The sequence below is a fragment of the Podarcis pityusensis genome (genome assembly GCF_964106645.2).
Source record: "Podarcis pityusensis genome assembly, chromosome: 8".
Lineage (NCBI taxonomy): Eukaryota > Metazoa > Chordata > Lepidosauria > Squamata > Lacertidae > Podarcis > Podarcis pityusensis.
This window is the reverse complement of record NC_138033.1, coordinates 66759966-66780640: the sequence shown is the minus strand read 5'-3', so window position 1 is coordinate 66780640 and position 20675 is coordinate 66759966. Positions and strand designations below refer to the sequence as shown.

Here is a 20675-nt window from a genome sequence, read left to right as displayed (position 1 = left end):
GATTGGGAGGTAGGAAAAGAAGATGAGAAGAAGCATGTGCCGAGTCATGCACTTTTAACACAAGGCGCCTCTTGCAGTAATCCATAAGCAAAGCTGCCAGGTTTAGCTGAGAAATGCCAGGATACGGAATTTAAAGGATTGGTAGCCTTGAGGTCATATCTCACTGGAGATGTTCTGTTGGCCCTCCCTATAGCGGATGGCAAGAGAGGGTATGGCAAATTGAATTGTCAGAACATCTGATTTACCACCGCAGAGTTGTCCAAGGTTTGGCCAAAGGAGATATAGTATGGGTTTCTCCTATAACCAACAACAGCATATTACACAAACCTCCAATGGCTCATACATCATGGAGAGGGCAGTTGTCTCCCCCCTGACGGTTTCTCCTTTTGCCTGGTCTAGATATGTTTTAGGCTGTCCCTTTTATTGTTGTTGATGTGTGATGATAACTTTTGATCTGATTTCATTTTGATGTAAATTCTGACCCATCTTGATTTCTTAATGTTGAAGATGGAGAAGATGTAAGCAATATTGTACTTCACTCAATCACAGTTACGTTTTTCTCCCTTTGAATTGTTCATCCTATTGATTTTCGTTGCTGTTGCTTTAAAGTGTTAAGATGCTAATCTAGTTACTCTGTTTGCTTTAGGCATTGAAAAGCACCCTGGGCTTCCCTCTGGTTAGGTTTGAAGATGCTGTGATCAACCTGGACCCCTTCACCAGAGTCCATCCCTACGAGACGAAAGAGTTCATCATTAACGATATCCTGAAGCACTTCCAAGAAGTGAGTTAAGTTTGCACTAGACGGCGCAGGGCCACACGGAGCCAGGCCTTCCTGCTAGGTAGTCCCTGCTGCATTGCAAACATAGGAACCTTCCTTCCCCACTCAGGTTCACCAAAGCCCCAGTCTGAGCAGACTTGAGGGCTGCTAGCGTTTGATGACAGTGATAGCGCAGATGTTCTGATAGGTTTATAGCAAGGGTGGGCAGCCTTTTGTCTGTTAAGTGCCCGTGTTCTCTTTTGGGGACAATCTGTGTGTGCTCCCCTATCTGAACACCAACCGCTCGTGTGATTGATCCAATTTAGAGTAGATTGCACGGGCATCTTATTAAACTACCCCCTGTGCTTGCCAGTGGTGGCCACGGCCAGAATAAAAAATGGGTGGGACCACACTTTTCTTTGCTTCTCTTGGTCCCTGCCCACAGACTGCAGGGAGAAGAGTATATTGTTCCTGCCAGGGGTGTGAACTAGTTAGGTGGCAACAGCCTCATGAAATTAGTTTAAGGACCACAGGTTGCCCACCTCTGTTTTGTAATCAGAGTGGGGGAAATGGGTGTGGCCACCCCTCCCTCCCTTTCTTTCTGTCCCCCTCTTTCTCCCCCTTTCCTTTGCTGGGTGTTCTCCCATACTGTCTGTAGCCCAAGTTACAAAGCAACTTACTGACTCACATATTATCCCCCCTTGAGGGTTTTGATAGGGTAAGACATGGAACATTGGGGTGTCTCCAGCTCCTTCACTCTGACTGCTGTTTTAGCACCTATGGTGAGATCAGAAGGCTGCATTTTGGTCTTCTCCAGCTCTGTGATTCAGATACAGAAGAGAGGAGGGGAAAGGGTCTTATTTCCTCCCCCCCCCTTTATGGTCGCCCCTCCTTATGCAAAAGAGCCCCCTTTACCAAACATGATGACTTGCCGTGGGCTCTGTTTCCAGTGACATTTCTGATGCCCTTTCCAGGAGCTGCTCAGCCAAGCGGCAAGGATCCTGAGCTCTGTGGACTTCCTTGGCAACCCGATGGGTCTCCTGAACGATGTTTCGGAAGGCGTTACCGGGCTGATAAAATATGGAAACGTCGGCGGCCTTATACGAAACGTTGCCCACGGTGTGTCAAACTCTGCTGCAAAGGTAGGGATACGAAGGATAAGGAGGCCCGTTTGTTCCTCCTGCAGCTCTAGCAACTGCTGATGCCTCAGAGCAGAGGTCGGCAAACTAAGGTACACAGGCCGGATCAGGCCCAATTGCCTTCAGGATCCGGCCTGCAGACTGTCCGTGGATCAGTGTGGGGATTCTGTTCATCCGGGCTGCGCCTTTTTCCCCCTGCGCCATTCCATTTCCCCCCCTCTCCTGCACACACACTGTGGCAGCGCCTCCTCCCTCCCTCCTCCTGGCTTCTCCCTGCCCTGCCTAGAGGAGGAAGGGGGCTGGGCTGAGCTGGCTGAGCGCCATTTTAAGCAGCCCCTCTCCGGAGCCAGCCCTTTCACACCAATCATCTTCCCTCCGCCGCCACTGCCCTGGTACTCCTGTGAGCCAGAGAACGGAGCAGACAAGCTTGCTCTGCCTACCCACGAGAAGCAGTGGCGGCGGTAGTGATGGTGGTGGTGGCGGCAGCCCCAGGGAAGGTAAGCGCAGCGGCTGGGGTGGGAGTGGGGTGGAAGACTACTTGTCCCCCTCGCCTCTTCTTCCAGCTCCTCCCCCTCCCCCCCAGTGCCGCTTCTCCGGCCCACCACAAGGTATGAGGGACAGTGGACTGGCCCACAGCTAAAAACAATTTGCCGACCCCTGCCTCAGAGCAACCTTCCCCTACCTGTTTCTCTCCAGGTATTCTCAAACAACACTGCTTGAAAGCACAGTTATTTTTGTTACCAGGTGTGATTGTCCCAAAACATGGGTTGGCAAGATGGCTGACTTGAACCAGTGGGAAAACAGACCATTTTAACATAGATAAAATCATCAGCCAATATCGTGACAGATCATAGGGCATGTCTTTGTTTCCCCCTTCTGTTCCATACTGATGGACTGTTGCCATTTAAACCCTTCCTATATAATAAGAGCTTTCATCCTTTGGAACTCCCTGCCTATTGACACCACTCAATATTACTTCAAACACATACGGAAAAGTTTTTATTTCAGCAAGCCCTGCCCAGATTCTACTCAAGAGTAGACCCATTAAAATTAATGGGCCTGCCCTGATTATGACCAACTTTGGATGCAATCCATTGCACTATATTTAACATTAGTCCTAGTTAGACCCGTTGAAATGAATTGATTTAACTAATTTAGATCCGTTAATTTCAGTGTGTTTACTCTGAGCAGACACTAGCGTTGGATAGAATTCGTAGTTGAGTTGCATATATTGGTTTTTAATGTTTAATTGATTTTATTTGTGATTATTTTATTTGTATTTGCTTTTTTGTGGTTTTTGCAAACTTTGGCTGTGTTTTATTTGCAGTTTGACTTCTCCACGGTTTTATCTTTGCCTCCCTTACAGTTCCTCATGCTGTCAAATGAGTTCTGTCCTGGGCAGAAGGATTGTCAGATCCCAAAACAGGCAGAACGATGTGTGCACAGTATATCTATTTTAGACATTTGTATACAACCCTACATCATTTGATTCTAGGGCAGTTTGCATTGAAACAACAACTTCTAAAAACAACAATGAAAACATTACAGGACAAAGTTCAAATACAATCAGCCATGATTTCATGGCTTAGTGATGCATGCTCTATTTTTCAGGTCCTCATTTAGACATTGTGTTAGACATTGTGTTAGACATTGTGTTCTCCTGTTTTTACAGCCTCAGCACAATTGAGGCAACGTTTTCAGCGTGGGCTTTTTTCCCCCTGCTGAGATTTATGCATTTTTCTTCCCTAAGCAGCGAAGCCCCTTCAGAATCCATCTCGCGCATGCCTGTTTCGGATTATTCGTTCCAATCTACATTGAGTGCTGTGTGCTTTTGCATCTCGCAAAGGAATTTTTGAAAACTCGGCTCGAGTGTTGAGAAGAAATAATCCAGTCTCGCCACAAGGGAACCTAGCCAGACCAGTAAATATCGTGGCCATTGGTTCTGCTCTTGTGCGCTGTCTGCAGGCAGAGTATGATTAATTAGGGTGTCTGCTCTCGCTGCAAACCCTTCCACCTGACACAGAGGAGCCAGACATTTTCACATCCTTCAATTCATTACATCAGTTCTGAGTCGTTGGTGGTTGAGGCAGCCAAAACCCGTCTAGGGAAATTTGTACGTGTCTTATGCCCCCTGGGTTACCTGGTTCCTTTTCCTCCCCTTTCTTTCTTAAAAAGCAGTTCAGAAGATGGAAATAATGGCAGACCTTCCATATCCACGTACTTCTTAACGAGGCTGAACTTTAACGACCCCTTTAAAAGAAATAAAAAGTGCCTGCAAGAATTGCACGCACGCACACACAAAAATGCCTTATTTATGAGCTGTGTCTGGTTTTGCCATTGTATAGATTTTCTGTTTAATCACTGTTGATTATTCCAGTAATGGGTTTTCCATGTATCTCAGAGCGTGTACTGGGTGAATGACTTCTTTCAAGTGGAGAGGTTCTGTGTATTTAAGTTGGCACAGAAACTCAGGTTAATGGAAGTTCACTTCAGACCATTCTCTGCGGCATGATCCCTTGGAGACTGGCTGTTTTTGTGTGTTAAGAAGGGCTTTGATCCTAAATATAGGGACCGGAGGGAATTTCCATTCCATCTGCCATGGCGGCTAAAAAAGAAAAAGAAAGAAACCCAACAGTCCTGTTTGAACTATTTGCATCAAATATCCTTCCCCCCCCCCCCTTTCATTTGGGTTTTTTCTTTTTTCTCCCTTAGGGTTGCAAATACCAAAAGCTAAAATTATTCCTCCCTTCAATGACTTCTTGGTTAGAGACGACAGTTGGTGGTGCAACTTTATAAGCAACAAGATGAATTCCTTTTAGTGATTCAATTCTGTCCTTCAGCTCGAAGCCTCGGTTTTATTGCAGTGTCTGCCAGCGTAAGGAGAGGGGTTGTTTTTCCCCCTGAAAGGTTGTTTTTCTGCATCAGAAATATTACGGTCTGGTGGCTGGCTCTGCGTTGGAAATGGCTTCCAGTACTAGAGGCGCAGCGGATTATTTGCTGGCGGCTAAAGAGTCCCATGTTTGCAGTCCATTCTGGAAATTACAGAAAAGCTGCCATGACTGGTGTGTAAATATACAAGTGTGGGAACAGGGTGCCCAAAGAATCCCTGCAGAAGACGGGCTTTAAAACAGAGTACAAGCACAATGTTGGGCAAGGTGATGGCAGCAAGCTTAGGGAGACTGGGGTGGGGGGTGTGAGTCTGCAGCAGGGAAAGTATGGTCAAAGATAAACAGAGAACAACAGGCAAGGGCAGAAAATGTAATTATGGAGCTGCGCATGGGCATGAAGCTTCATTTCAGTAGGAACTGAGCTCAAAAAAACTTCTCAAAAGAGATGAGAAGAGGTTTGAAAGGTTGGGGATGCAACAACCTACATGTTCAGAGTGGTTCTCGAACGCCTTGGTACTCGTACGTTTTGGCTCCCAAACGCCGCAAACCCGGAAGTGAGTGTTCTGGTTTGTGAATGTTTTTTGGAAGCCAAACGTCCGACGCAGCTTCCGCAGCTTTCGATCAAGTGCAGAAAGCTCTGCAGCCAATCGGAAGCTGCACCTTGGTTTTTGGAAGTCGAACAGACTTCTGGAACGAATTGCATTCAAGATGCGACTGTATATTAATCAAAAACAAAAAACTAGAGCTCCAGACATACACCTATCTAGCTAAAGCAACTACTTTATAAGTTGAAGTTACCGGGAATGAAGAGAAACACAAAATACGGAGTGCAGTGTCTGCGTTTTCATGATAATCTCAGATATAGAAATTTACTTTTATGAAGGCACTGGTAGGTGCTGTTTGGGGCTTGGGTGCCCTTGATACAGGTGGTGTGGGGTGGATGATAGGATGCAGTTCTTAAGCAACTTATTAAGGCAGATCTTGATGCCCTCTGTGACTGGTTTGCTTTCCCTTTTCACAAGATGACCCACTATGTAGTGAAAGCTCCTTTCTGCTTTGGTGTGTCAGCCCAACACCTCTCAAGAGATCAAGCTTGGCTTTTTGAAATGACACTTTCCCCAGCTTGCTGCAGGGAAAGATCCTTTGGTGTGACTTCTGAGTCAGTGCATTTGCTGCAGCCATTTTCACGGGGAGTGAAAATCAGTCTCTGACTTGTTTATTTTTAATGTCGTTTATTGCATGTATAGACTGCCTTTCTGCCAAGGCACGTGATGTGGTTTGTCCTAATGGTCCCGCTAACAAGTTAATGGCATGTTAATTCTTTCTAGTTGAAACTTCCAAGACAGATTTCTCTCTAAACTAGTGAGGGTTGTGTGTATGCGCATCTTTTGGATGTGTAAGCTTTGTCTTATCTCTCTTATCTCAGTATCTCCTGTAAATACAATATGACAGATTACAGCAAAATACAGTGGTACCTCTGGTTAAGAACTTAATTCGTTCCGGAGGTCCATTCTTAACCTGAAACTGTTCTTAATCTGAGGTACCACTTTAGCTAATGGGGGCTGCCGCTGTGCAATTTCTGTTCTCATCCTGAAGCAAAGTTCTTAACCCGAGATACTATTTCTGGGTTAGCAGAGTCTGCAACCTGAAGCGTCTGTAACCCAAGGTATCACTGTATATAAACTATATCTCCACTGAAGGGTTTTGTTCTGGACTGGACTGGAGAAATCGGCTTGCCACTCTTATTAAAGCGAATTGTTCTGGAGCATAGAGAAGTCTCTTTGGTACCTATCGGACAGTGTAACACTTCAAGAAACTAAAGTGAGTGGAGGAGCAGTCAAAGTTTACTTGCTGCACTAGGGCAATTAAAGGTTCTGAAAGCTATAAATATAAGCAACAGAGAAACCTCGCAATGAGAGCTCAGCTTTCATGTTAAAATTTGATGTTTTCTTTGGGAGTTTCAATTTCTGCTGAACCAGCTGCAGCTGTCGTTCCCCCCACCCCCACCCCCGGGTACCATCCTCTTGGTTGAGTTAGAAAGGAGTTAAAGACCAACATAAAGGCAAGGCAGGAAGAAAACATTTTCATCTGAAGTATGACAAAGTGATTAAAAGCTGGCAGAGCTGATGTTGTGACGTGCCCTCCCTCCAACATTGGGAGTGGTGACACCCGCTGTTTTGCAAAATATTCGCTGTGGAAATTCCAGGGGATTCTGGCAAGGTTTTTTTGTTTTGTTTAATTGGGCTCAGCCAGGCTATATAGTCAGTTTTTACATGTCTTAATCGAGGTGTTGGGACTGGGGAGACCCAGTTTCCTATCCCCACATAGCCCTGAAGCTCAGTGGGGAAATTGGGCAGGTCATTATTCCGCAGGGGGGTTGTGAGGATAATATTGGTGGTGGCACATATTACTCTGCCATCTTACAGAACCACCAACTTTATTACAGGATAAGCTGTTGTGGACCAGCAGCTCCTTCATCAGATCCATTAAGTCCACTGTAGCCCACAAAAGTTTATCCCATAATCAAGCTGTTAATCTTTAGAACAGCAGTAGCCAATGGGATCCCCTTTAGATGAATGTTGGACTGCAATTCCCATCAGCCCCAACCAGCATATCCAACAATCAGGGATGGTGGGAGTCGGGACTTGTAGTCCATTGGCTTAAGGTACCATACGTAGGTCTCTTTGCTATCAATCTGCCTGGTACTTTCTGAAGGACAGGAGGACACTGTAGTACCTGATGCTTTGGACTACAACTCCCAACATCGCTGGCTGCTGGCTCATACCAGCTGATGTGAGTTGTAATCCGAAGCATTTGGAGGGCAGCAGGTTGGCAAAGGCTGGTGTGAACCGCAGTAGGGGGCAGGAGACTGGGTGGTTGGCACAGAAAAGGTCTCTTTGGGCAGGGGTCGAGGGAGAGATTGTATGATTGTGATCTTCTGGGTGTGGGGAGAGATTTCCCAGACTTAAGAGACAGTAAAGGAGAAAGAGTGGAGTCTTAAGGAGCAGGCGGGATGATGGAGCGGGCAGTGTTTTGCTTCGTTGTGTGTCGAAGCAAGGAGCAACAGAGATTCAAGGCAAGGTTCAGGTGCAAGGCTTAGACTGTGGGGAACACCGCGCTTGAAGTTGGTTTAGCAAGGGGCAAGCTGAAACTGAGCCCTTCTGTGCCAGTAGCAGCAGCAGCAGGTGCAGATCACCGATCTTCCTGGGTCTTCTCCGGGGAAGTCTTCTGAGTCAGTGAATGGCAATGGTCTTGCCCTGCACATTCGCCCGAGAGCGCTTCTGGAGCTGGCCCTACGTGCTCCCCCTTCCCCCATTCTGCTCCTCACTCTCACCCCCTGCAGATGAGCATTCCGACTCCAGGGTTATGACAGGCAGTGCTAAAATAGCAAGAGGTAATTGACAGGCATATGTCACGGTATGTGAGGACAGAGAGATGGCAAGAGAGGCTGGGCAAGGTCTTGGAGAGCATTTAAGGTAAGAACAAAGAGTTTGTGCTACACCAAGGAATAAACAGGAAGTCGCTGTTCATGTCGATTTCTTTCTTTAAAGCAGCAACAGCTTGATCCCTGTACTAGCGTTTCAGTTTGAAGGCTGCTGTGTAACCCTTGTTTTGGTTTTAGCACCATGAGTGTGTTCAACAAGCAAAAGAATCCTTTTATTTGTGACTTCTGTCAGGGCTGAACAGAAGGTGCAGTTCTTGTTTCGAGCTGAATTCAGCCTTGATTGCTGAAGGCAATTATGTATGTGTGTTGAGCTGCGAGGTAGTACACATTACATAATACACATTGTGCATTTAGGGGGAAACCATCCGCCCCGTTTCCCCTCCTCCTGTGTAAATTTGCATGAATGATTACTTTGAACCCTGGCAAGGGAACGGCTTGATCTGGACGCACTGTCCCTAAGTCAGCATTCAGAAACAGACTGGCCAGTCTTTGGCAGACTACCTCCCCCAACCCCTCCAACCCTTTTAATATAGTCAGGTAATATCATACTCTGCAAACGCGGGGCAAATAATAGCTTACGAGGCAGCTTTCGGATTTTAAAACCTTGCTTGCGATCTTGTTTGTTAAAATGAAATGAGTTCAGTAGATTTGCATTGCTCACCTGACTCTTAGAGTAGTTGCCAGGCCAGGCGTATCTTTGCACATGTTAAAATGACCTACCTGAGAAGGGGACTAGCTCTCATGTCTGCTCCTTGTGAGTTCTTGCACTTCTGCACTTCGGATCCTCTTAACTACAGAACAATAGCTCAAGTCTTGCACAAATTAATGAAGGCAGCAGTGCTCCTCGTGTTACAGTTTTTCTTAAGCCAAATGAGCAGACAGTCGGGAGGCAGGGAAAACAAAGTACTGAGCTGCCCGGCTGCTTTCTGGAAAAGGGGTCCTCCTCTTTTACCATCTTCACCCCTAAAAGACACTCACATAGAAATGAAGGAGAGAGCTGTTCTCTTGACCCATTCCTTCTCCTTTTGTAAATGTGCTGCAATCCTACAGGGAGTTAGAGCTCTGAGCAGATCCTTGGCCATTAGCCATCATCTCAAGGGAAAATGTGTCTTATAACAAAGGAGGTATGTGGCCCAACTCCTATATATAACAACAACAACATTCTGCGATCCGGACTCTGACCTGCGGGCATAGGGCGGTATATAAACTAAATAAGTAATAGGCAACAAAATTGGATTATGCAGAATACAGAAAACCAAGCAGTTGAAGTATGGCCATATCTAGCATTAAAGGTTATTATTACACGAAGGGGGGTTCAAGTTACAAGAAAGGAGTTTCTGGCTAAACATCAGGAACAACTTTTGACATTGGAACGGACTCCCAGTAGTGCTGATGGACTCTCCTTCCTGGCAGGTTTTTAAGCAGAGGTTGGATGGCCACCTGTCATGTATAGCTTATGAAACAACAGCTAAACTTGCCAGGCAGCCCCACGGATTCCCCCAGGAGGAGTAGATGTGCTGAGTTTGAATGTAGATTGTCCTGTTTTGCCTCCTTGCCCAGCTGAGATACATTCTGGGGAGGGGTGTGTGGAGAGAGATTGGGAAACCTTTCTTTCACCTTCCCAAGGCGACGTCCTCACACTTTGGGAGAAAGGGGATCAAAGGAAACAAAGCACAGAAGGATAAGCGAAAATCTGCCCCTGCTGCCCTTTCTGAAAACCAGATTGCCTTGTTTGGATTTTCTGTGTTAGCAGAATAAAAGCATGCTATATTCTCATGGGGTGGCGGGCGAGGAAGGAAGTTTCTAAGCTTAGGAGAAGGTGCTTTGGAGAAGTAGGTGTGCATGTGCCTCTTTTGCAGCAAAGTGGGGGGTGGGGTGGCTGCGGTGGGACTTTACGCCTCTTTTCCGCAAAAGTGATCTGTTAAAAAGAGTATTGGTTGCTTAATAAAGTGTAGATTGCCCTCTCGGTGAACCCGCCAGTGACTCTCCAGTTGGGGTCATTCCAAGTTCATTCTGTGGACTTTTGACTGCCTTCTGTGTATGTGAAAACAGCCGGCAGCTCCTGCAGGGATCACTCATTCAGGCCTGTAACACAAAACTATTCCCCGTAGGCACCTGCTGGGCAGGCTCACAGGGGGTCCTGGGGCTGGGGGGGCGGCGGAGGGCAGGGGGGTGACAGCCCCCTTCCCACATTGGGCATCTGTAGAGGTGGAGAAGAACTGGGCCCTCCCCGGCAGGTCCTCTCGACTGGCCGGGCATCCCTATAGACAACTCATTAGACGTCTTTGCGGATTACCCAGCAACATGCTATTGTCAGAATTCATTACGAGGCCGGGTTAACGAGGAGATGCGAGCTAATTTAAGGGCCTTTCGCTTGGGCTCCGTGACATAAATTGGGGGTAAAGAGGATGCCGTCCGGCTTGGTGGAAGGAAAATTTGCTGCCACCTTTCTGGCGGCTTCTGGGTTTGGGCCATGTACAACCCCTGAATTTGAGCCTCTCTTTAAAAAAGAAAAAAAAAAAGAATAGCAAATTCTGCCAGAATCAATGCATCACCAACACCCTACCGGTCTGAGAATTGTTAGTATGTTGAGATTTGTGTGTGCTTATTCCGCCTTGAGATGCATGTTCCTGGCTTGCCAGCCCATGCCCACAATACGCCAGTCTGAGACTGTTTCAAGTATCCTGAGGGTGAGGGCAAGTGCTATGAAGCAGACTTCTCTTGCCATTTATTTTTTTTATTTTTATTTTTTGAGTGGGGAGGGGCAGTAAAAATGTCAGGCTTTTTGTAGAAGCGACACATGTCTATCGTATGTCTGCTTTTCACTGAGTGGCAGCATCTTTGCCGTTTTGTACTACGTGGCTTCTGTTCCCAGGAAGGCACTGCAAGGATTCTGGTGTTAAACTTGTCTTGTAATGCAACATTGCACCAAATTCCTGTCTTTATATTTATTAAAATAAATGTCCTGGTAAATTTGATAACCCTGTGAGTGAGACAGTGAGGCACAAACCACAGATCATGATTTGCTTTGGATGGACATTGAGACAGGCGATGTAGACTTAACTAGAAAGCCATTCCATGTTTATTTCATTTTTTCTTTTATTTTTCAGAGCTAGGTTTTTCAGTGTGTGCATTTCAAGTCAGATAGGGAATGTTTTAAGTTTCCCAAGAAAATATCTAGCTATGTCTGCAGGAAGATGCTGTATTGCCTTTATCCAACATTTCATATATGTTAATTTACATGCATTCATTTTTAAATGATTAACAGGGTCTTTTTTGTGGTGGCAGCCCAACATTGGAATGCTCTCCCCTTGGACTACTAGGCCACAGGGTAACACTGAGTAGATGAGGCACCATGCAGAGATCTTCCTGTTTCATCCAGGATCTTGAATGTTTAATTGATTTTCTGTGCTGTTTTGAGTGTTCTTTTGCTACCGAGATGGGAAATGCGATCCAGCAGGAGGGCTGGATCCTGAATGCCTTCACCCTGAGCAGGCCACTTTGACAGGTGGTTGGGGCCACACACCTATCAGTCAGCTGACGTTTCCATGCCATCAGGTGATCCTTTTCTTCCCTTTGCAGTGTGACTTGAGTTGAAGTGCTGCAGCAAAGCAAGTCTGGCACAGACTTCAAGCTCTGCGAATGGAACTACTGTGTTTATTCGAATCTAATGCTCACCTTCTTGCCATGGAACAACCGGGAGACCATTTTAAGGCTCACGATTGTTCCTTTGCCACCGCATCATATACAGCGTCTGATGTGGAGCGGGAGGTTGTGGCTCTGGATGGGGGAACATGGGTTAACAGGGTAAATTAGGACCCTTGCCGGGCTTAATTAGACCCAACAGGTCAGAGGTTCCTTACCAATGTGCCACTGTGTTACTGCTGCTTTTCTGTGTATATATTTGATCAGTGTTCGAAAATCCCTGTGTTCTAGGCGCATTTTGCGACAGAGAATTTCATTAGCGTGAGCAGTTCCTGAGCTCTGGGTGCAGTACTGTGCCTAAGATTTCAGATTAAAACTGCAGATTATTTTATATTTTAGCTGCAGTTCATTCATTTTCAGCTTTGTATTCTTGTTATAAAAAAAGCACGCCTAGACATTTTATTGTTGCACCCATAACCTAGGTTTAAGGTGCCGTTTAACTCCTAGCTTTCATATCTCAGTTTCTAACACTGTATTTGACATATATTTAGTTTCTGTCTATTGCTGTTCAGACGTGAATAACCATCAGGAGCCTTCTTTTAAAAAAAATGTTGAGAAATGACGGCGCAGAATAGAAATGGGTGTTTGCAGAGGTTTTTTAAAAAAAATGAAAAAGAAGAACCTGCTGTGCTGTTTCAGCTGCACAGAAATGCCTTAAACATTAACCTGACCTTGCGACCTTGCAGTCCAAAAGTACAGGGCTGGCAATGCATGTTTTCGGAGAAGGGTTGTAGCTTAGTGGCAGAGCATCTGATTTGCCTGCAGATGGTCCCAGGTGCAGTGCCCAGTGGCATCGCCAGGTGGGGCTGGGAGAAAACCCTGCCTGAAATCCTGGTGAGCCGCTGCCAGTCAGTGCAGGGTCAACAGTGTTGAGCTAGATTGACCAATGATCTGGCAGTTTCCTGTGTTAGTTAATACCCTTCTGCCTGGGCATTGTACCTGCTTTAGAACCCATCACAGAATTGCTTGGTATCTCTGAGAGCAGCAGTGCAGATTGAGAACCTTGTGTTGCTATTGTTAACTTTGCATTTGTTTTTACCTTTTTGTAAGGGGCTAGCCAAGGGGTGGCGCTGTGGTTAAACCACAGAGCCTAGAACTTGCCGATCAGAAGGTCAGCGGTTCGAATCCCCGCGACGGGGTGAGCTCCCGTTCCTCGGTCCCTGCTCCTGCCAACCTAGCAGTTCGAAAGCACGTCAGAGTGCAAGTAGATAAATAGGTACCGCTCCAGCGGGAAGGTAAATGGCATTTCTGTGCGCTGCTCTGGTTCGCCAGAAGCGTCTTAGTCATGCTGGCCACATGACCCGGAAGCTGTACGCTGGCTCCCTCGGCCAATAAAGCGAGATGAGCGCCGCAACCCCAGAGTCGGTCACGACTGGACCTAATGGTTGGGGGTCCCTTTACCTTTACCTAAGGGGCTAGCCATCTTCTCCCAGCTCTTAACTCTGTAGGCTTAGCTATGGCTACATATACATTTGCGTGGCACCTCAGTGTGTTGCTTCCGAGCGGCTCCACTCCAGACTTAACCAAACAAAGGACGGCTTTGCTGAGAACTGCTTCTTGCATGCATCATGAAACAAACTCTGGGAGTTCCCAGGGTTAATCAGGCAGATGAGGTGGAAACTGGGCATGTGTCATTTGAAAAAGAATTGGTGGAGTGGCTGGAGAGAGTGCTGTTTTATTTAGTTGTTTAGAAATATTTATGTACTTTATTGCAGTTCTCTGAAATAAATCTGAAAAGCAGATTGCAACATAGTAACCCAAAACACTTCCTCTCATAGCAAATTCAGATGATACTGATAGCTGTGTAGTGTAGACTTCAGCACAAAAACAAACCAACCAACCTATTTTTAGAATAAACCAAAAGTGGGGGGGGGGGGGATTGCGCAAGCACGTTCTGAAGTTTCACCCCCGTCAAACTCCCGACAATGTCATTGTGGAATCACAGAGGAGTGGCAAGGCCTCCCAAAAGCTGTTCCTCATTTCCCACTCATTAGGCTGCATCGGGACAGGGGTATAGTCCTGCAGAGGAAGCCATGGTCCCTAAAAGCCCTCAATGCAGCCATTCATTCTTGTGGCAATGCCCAATGCAGGTCTTCTCTGAGCCCGTAACACTGTCAGATAAGCCTGGAGTCTGGGAAACGGTGGCTACAATGGTGTGGCCTCAAAAAATTAAATTACAAAGCTAATAAAGTCTGGTGGATTGAAGTCTGGGTTTGTTATGCATTCATAGAATTGTAGAGTTGGAGGGGATCCCAAGGATCCAATCCCCTGCAGTGCAGGAATCACAACCAAAGGATCCCTGACAGATGGCCATCCAACCTCTGTTTAAAAGCCTCCAAGGGAAGAAAGTCTACCACCTTCCAAGTTGGTTCCATTGTTGAACAACTCTTGCCATCAGAAAGTTCTTCGTAATTCAGGAACTATGAACCTACTAGATTTAACTTATGAACCAACCAGTTCTGAAGCCCAGCAATGTCACTACGAGTCACGCATTCAGCGTTAATGAAAGTTCCATGTTTGTGTGTTTGTTGTCTTTAACAGTTCACTGGAACTTTGTCCGATGGGTTGGGGAAGACAATGGATAACCGGCATCAAACAGAACGAGAGTACATTCGATACCACGCTGCAACAAGTGGGGAGCATCTCGTAGCTGGCATTCACGGACTGGCTCATGGTAATATACAAACATAGAATTATAAGGTACACCCCCCACCCCCGCAATACAGGATTCCACTGATGGACAGTTCTTACTGTCAGTTCTTCCTTATGTTTAGCTGGAATCTTTTTTTCCTACCCTCTGGAGCAGGAGAAAACAAGCTTATTCCATCTTCACTGTGGCAGCCCTCCAGATATTTGAAGATGGCTATCAAATTATATCGTATGTTCGTAAAAAAGATTGTGCAATGGGCATATTGGGGCTCCCTTGAATAAAAGGCTTTAGAAGAGCAATTGTTTTTACAAGCGTAGCCAGACAGGGTCTGTCCAAATTGTACTTTTAAGAAATTTATGTCCATGCCTTCCCGGTGTGTTCAATCTTACAGCGGCCATGAATTTCTTAGCATTATCCTAGAATCCTAGAGCTACTTGTGCCACTAAGCATGCTCATTGTCTTCGACAGGCATCATTGGTGGATTGACAAGTGTCATAACCTCGACGGTAGAAGGTGTAAAAACCGAAGGGGGGGTCAGTGGCTTTATATCCGGCCTTGGGAAAGGACTCGTCGGAACTGTGACCAAACCGGTGGCTGGTGCTCTAGACTTTGCCTCTGAAACAGCCCAAGCAGTGAGAGATACAGCCACGCTTACCGGCCCCAGGTTAGTTAAATCTCCCTTTTTTGGTGGGGTGGGGTGGGGGGGAATGATGACAGTACCAAGCAGAGTCACATGCGGATTATCCAAAGCATTTTGCAGCTAACCCATTTCCTGGCTTGGCCTGGCAACAGGTTTCCAGAGATGAGTTCCGGGAGAAGATCTTCTGTACAAAGTACAGGAAAATGATATCTTTCCCTTGAAACCCTTTTGCCATTCTCCTCCCTCTTGCCCTCCCAAACTGTTTAGTGGCTTTGAAAGGCAGATGAGAGGTTTAAAGGGAAATAGCCCATTTATTCTGCCTGCCTCTGTCTCTCTTTTCACCTCCCCACCCCTCACTTTCTCCCTACAAAGAGGACGGTGGTGAAAAAGTTCATTGCCTTTGCTGTTGCAGAGGTGTTTCTCAGCTCAGGAAAACAGAAGGCGATGGGTTAAAACAGACAGTGGGTGTGTTATGGATCTGTGGTCCTCGGTGTTCTCAGAAAGGCAAAGAGGTGAAATGGAGTTTCCTTGCTCACCTCCCCATGCAGTTGCATATAGTGTGTGTGGGAAAGCAGGGAATGAATGGTAGGTTTGCCAGTAGGCGGCTTGGGAAGGGATCGGCTTGGGGCTCTTTCTTGTCCCCTTATTCCTGCCACGTGTAAAAGGCCCTCTGAGAATCTGTAGCAGTTTAATAATTGTTCTAAAGATGCAAATCTGGGCAAGTGGCCCTCAGCAGGGACCAGGAGTGCCAGCTTGGCCCTGCGACCGTGGGTGCCCAAGGCCGCAGGTGTCATGCATTGTGCAAGGCCCTGGCGCTGTAATTTGTGGATGCTCGGGCACCCAGGGCCCCAGGGAGCCGGCACCTATGGCAGGGACACATGCCACAGTCCCTTTTGCCTGATGAACGTGCAGTGTTATACTTTGCCCAGTTTTTAAAAGCGCCTTGTGACCCATTTAAGAAATACAGTGATGTCCCTAAAAAACAAAAGGGAGGAATACTTTCAGTTGGACTTGGAAATACAAGAGGCTTTCCTAAAGATCAGTTAGCGTGGAGAGTTTGGAGGGTGCCTTCTTCTGCATCCAGACTGGGTGGAGAATTGCACTCCGCTGAAGTCTTGCTAATACTCCAAGCTCTCCCTGTTGCTCGGCTTCAACCCAGCCCAGTGCAAGCCAAAGGCAAAAAAAAAAAAAAAAAAAAAAAAGCTGTGTTGCAAATGTCTTTTCCTTCTGTTGGCTGAACTCTAAATACTCCCTTGCACTCCAAAGCCCAGAACAATCCATTTCTCATTCGAGTGTCACTTATGTAAGGCTCTTACCAGATCTTGAGAAATGAACAAAATCCATTTCTTTCCCTTTGAATTGCTATGAGAGTGCATGAATCACTTTCAGTTAGCCTCTTGGATGTGTATTTCTTAGTCCTTGTAGATTTGCTTCTGGTGTGGGATAACCACCTCTCTCTCTGTTCCCCCTCTCCATTGCCATTTTGGCATTTGTGAGCTGCGATGGCTTTCCCGGAACTCCTATAATCACATGGAAATTTTGAACAAGAGGAAAGCAGGGGAATTGCTACTCCCTCCACCCCCCGACATTCCCCCTTTTCCACACATGTACACAGACACAAATGCAGTTTGCAGAGCCTTTTGAGCAGCAAGAAACAGCCCTGAGATGCAAGTATTCATGTGATGCTTTCAAAGCAGTCGTCAGAATGAGAGACCAAGGGAAGCCACCTTCATTAGTCTTGATTCCATCCTTGGGCAAAGCAGCACCTAAAAGTATGTAGACATAGAGATTCCATCCATAACGGCAGAAAATGCTGCTGCTACTACTTTGCCAAACCTTTATTAAGCATTGCAAATATAGGTCATCATAAAACATCTGTATATAAAATTTTAAAATATAATATATATATACAAATAGCCATGCAAAAATATGTAATAACGAGGATTTTCATTGGAGTTTCTTAGTGCCATTTGCAACTCTGAAAGAGATACTATTGATGAAAAACTCAGCCATCCTTGCAGTTATTTCCAAGTTAATGTCAGACAGATAGACTCTGATATTTTCATTGTGCCGTGATGTTAGACTACCCAAAAAAGGAGATAACACACGTTTGTGTAGCTGGTTGTACAATGGACAGTAGAAAAGAATATGTTCTGCAGTGTCCGGTGCAAACAAAAAACATCCGCAATGTCTATCATTTCTGGGGATGTTTAAATATCTGCCCTTGACTAAAGCTGAAGTTCAGTTGGGCTAACATAAAGGCCCTGTGTTGGACTGGAATTATTAATTTTGAAATATAAGTGACCCTGTTATCTGTTGTATTTAAACCATAAAACTTGGGGGAGCAAATTTTAATTACAGCTGACTCAATGTTTTGTTTTTCAATGTCCCTTAATCGGATTTGAATATTACGATAAATATATTGCTCACTTGAATTATACAAGGGTTCCTGGTCAATACCATTAGATCTGATTTTGCTTTGTAAGAGTTGGAACCATCTGGATTTATAAGAGTCTTTAAGTAAGTCAGAAAGCAGACTTGGAGATTGACAACAGAAATGGCAACGCAGCCAGTATTTTATAGTGCTAGCCCACAACCAATATTCCACTGTATGTATAACTACTTCTGCAACATCTGTGGCATTGGTACAGACAGGAGGGTTGATGAATCATTCGTGTCCATGCTCCCTGCCCTTGCAGCAGGATCTTTTTGTTTTATTTATTTATTTACATTTACGCCCCACAATTCCTGCAAGGAGCTCAAGTTCTTACCCCATCCCCATTTTATCCTCCTCACAACCCTGTGAGGTAGGTTTGGCTAAGACACAACGACTTCCCCAATGCCTTGAAGTAGACCAAAGAATTGTAGCATAATTAATTGGCTCTTTGACTCTCCCATATCTCATATTCATCTACACTGACTTCCCAGAGGTCTTTTTAACAGGAAGAGTTAGGTTTTGTGGGTTCTATCAAATGTTTTTCAGACAGTGTTATTGCTGAGACATGAACTCAGTTGTTATATACCTGTGCAGCACATTTGTTCAGGGGACAATTAGAGCCACTCCCTTCATTTTCTTCCCCCCTGCTCCCCTTGATTCAACCCCGCTGAGATCTTGAAGATGATAGATTTGGGCTGGATTAGTATGCAAAGTTTTTCTTTCTGTTCCCAGACAGATGACTGTGATAGTACTTGTGTGCCATCTTTGCAAACCCTTGCAGCAACAACAGGAGTTGGGCTGGGGCATAGATTGCTTGACAAATGCATCTCCTCCTATGGAGCTGTGAAGCCAGGTGAAAAACAAGACAAGGCTTTTTACAGGTTTCGCAGTTTCAGGGGCTGGATATTTATGCAGGTTGTGGACTAAAACAAGCCCGCTGCACCCCTAAATGGTGTTTGTGCAGCTTGACTGCATCTGCAGGGAGGTGTTTTGTAAACTATATAGACTCACATGCTTCCAAGCACAATTCAAAGTGTTGGTGCCGACCTTTAAAGCCCCAAACGGCCTCGGCCCAGTATACCTGAAGGTGCATCTCCACCCCCATCGTTCAGCCCGGACAATGAGGTCCAGCCCTGAGGACCTTCTGACGGTTCCCTCACTGCAAGAAGTGAAGTTACAGGGAACCAGGCAGAGAGCCCTCTCGGCAGTGTCGCCCTCCCTGTGCAACAACCTCCCATCAGATGTCAAGGAAATAAACAACTGTCTGACTTTTAGAAGACCTCTGAAGGCAGCCCTGTATTGGGAAGTTTTAAATGTTTGACGTTTTACTATGTTTTTATATGCACCGTAAGCCACCCAGAGTGTCTGGGGAAACCCAGCCGGATTGGGGGATTAATTAATTAATTAATTAATTAATTACTCTCTCTCTCCCTGTTCTGCAGTTGAGCCTACATACAGGCTTTCTGGATATGTGCAGAGGCAAGGGAGAAAAGGAAAGCATGGTGTATATTTATATATCTTATCTACCAATCTGCCATTTACATACCTGAAACCCTGGAGAACCACTGTGAATCAGTGCAGACAATACAAAGAAAGGTGTATCAATGGTCTGGCAATCTAGGACAGCTTCCCGTGTTCCTATGGAAGTGCCATAGCTTAGTACTTGCATGAAGAAGGTTGCAGCTTCAACCCCCAGAACCTCCAGGTAGCACTGAGTGAAATGGGACCCGTTATCTGACTTGGTTTAAGGCAGCTTCCTATGTGTCCAGGCATTACTTCTCAGCTCTGCTGCTTGAGAACCTTTTAAACTGGAGATCCCAAAGCTAAAACCCAACAGCTTTCTGCTCTGCTGCTGAGCTGCAGGTCCTCCCCCCCCCCCCCTTTTAGCTGTTCTCAAGCATCACTGCAGCGGGGTTGAATTTGGCAGCAACTTTAAAATGTCAAGGCTGGACAGAGGGATATGACTGAGCTTCACTCTGGCCGTTTTCTAATGTTTATCCCTTCCCTGTTGCACTGATGCTACAGGTGAGCGTTGCGAAATAGCACTAAAAGCACATTACTGACTGCTTGCTTCTGCCAAAGTTAAACAAGCAGGCAAGCTTGCGATAAACTGTGCTACAAAGCGGATTTCCTTCTCTGGCATTTTCATGAAGAGAACCTTTTAAAGAGAGAGAGAGAGAGAGAGCGCAAAGACACTGTAAACAGGAACCGCATTAAGCATTGCATTGTGAACAGGAACTATTGAAAGTGGTGCGGCGAGGTTTGGGAGGAGTGACGGAACACGAACTTGCTTTGAACCCTCCTGCCTTAAGCAGGTAATCAGAGCATTATTGTTAGTGTCTGTTATAAGTGATATGCTTCTGGGTTCAAGCAGAGTTCAGCCAGAAATCCTCATCGCAGCGAAACCTTCCCTCAATCCAGGGAAGGCCTACTCGGAAACGTTGCCGGGCAAATGCCTTGCAGACTCCATCCACACCTGTGGAATGCAAAACACCCCGTGGCACTGGCGCTAAAAAGCTGAGAGTTGACAGTGTCATCATGCAGCGTATGTCTGAATGGTGCTTTCCCCATCGGTGGAATGGTGAGAGGAGAAGCTGTGCTTTGGAGCAGACACAAGAACCTCTGTATGGGGCTGGAGGGAAGAGTTGGCAACTACACACACACACCTGAGTAACCTGCCTTAGCCACATGTCTTGTCCAGTCAGTGCATCCTTGGATGCAGCTGTAAATGTTCCAGCCAATCGCTATAAATTCTTTTAATTGGTGGTAGCTTCCTTCTTCCTCTTCATTCTGTTTTATTCTCTGTGTTCCTTTCCCCCTTTCCTGTATGCTCACTTTCCATTTGACTCTCAGACACTTGCTTGTTTGGCAGTAATTCGGTGTTGGGGGTGGGGGTACGGTCATCTAAGTACACTGGATAGATAATTCCAAAGTGTTTCCCTTTCCTTCCTCTCTTCTCACCCTCCCTTGCCCTGCAGTCCCGCTCTCCATATTAGGAAATCTCCCTCCAGCAG

At 46.0% G+C, this 20675-nt stretch overlaps 1 protein-coding gene across 11 annotated transcripts in view; it reads left to right on the top strand.

Moving 5' to 3' along the window:
• VPS13D (vacuolar protein sorting 13 homolog D) overlaps positions 1–20675 on the top strand; it is a 118534-nt gene that overhangs the window by 81021 nt on the left and 16838 nt on the right. For all 11 annotated transcript variants that reach the window (XM_081015942.1, XM_081015948.1, XM_081015943.1 and 8 more), the window contains 4 exons: positions 647–781; positions 1732–1899; positions 14476–14608; positions 15053–15248. In XM_081015942.1, the coding sequence (XP_080872068.1) occupies positions 647–781; positions 1732–1899; positions 14476–14608; positions 15053–15248 (632 nt within the window). The remainder of the gene's footprint in view (positions 1–646; positions 782–1731; positions 1900–14475; positions 14609–15052; positions 15249–20675) is intronic.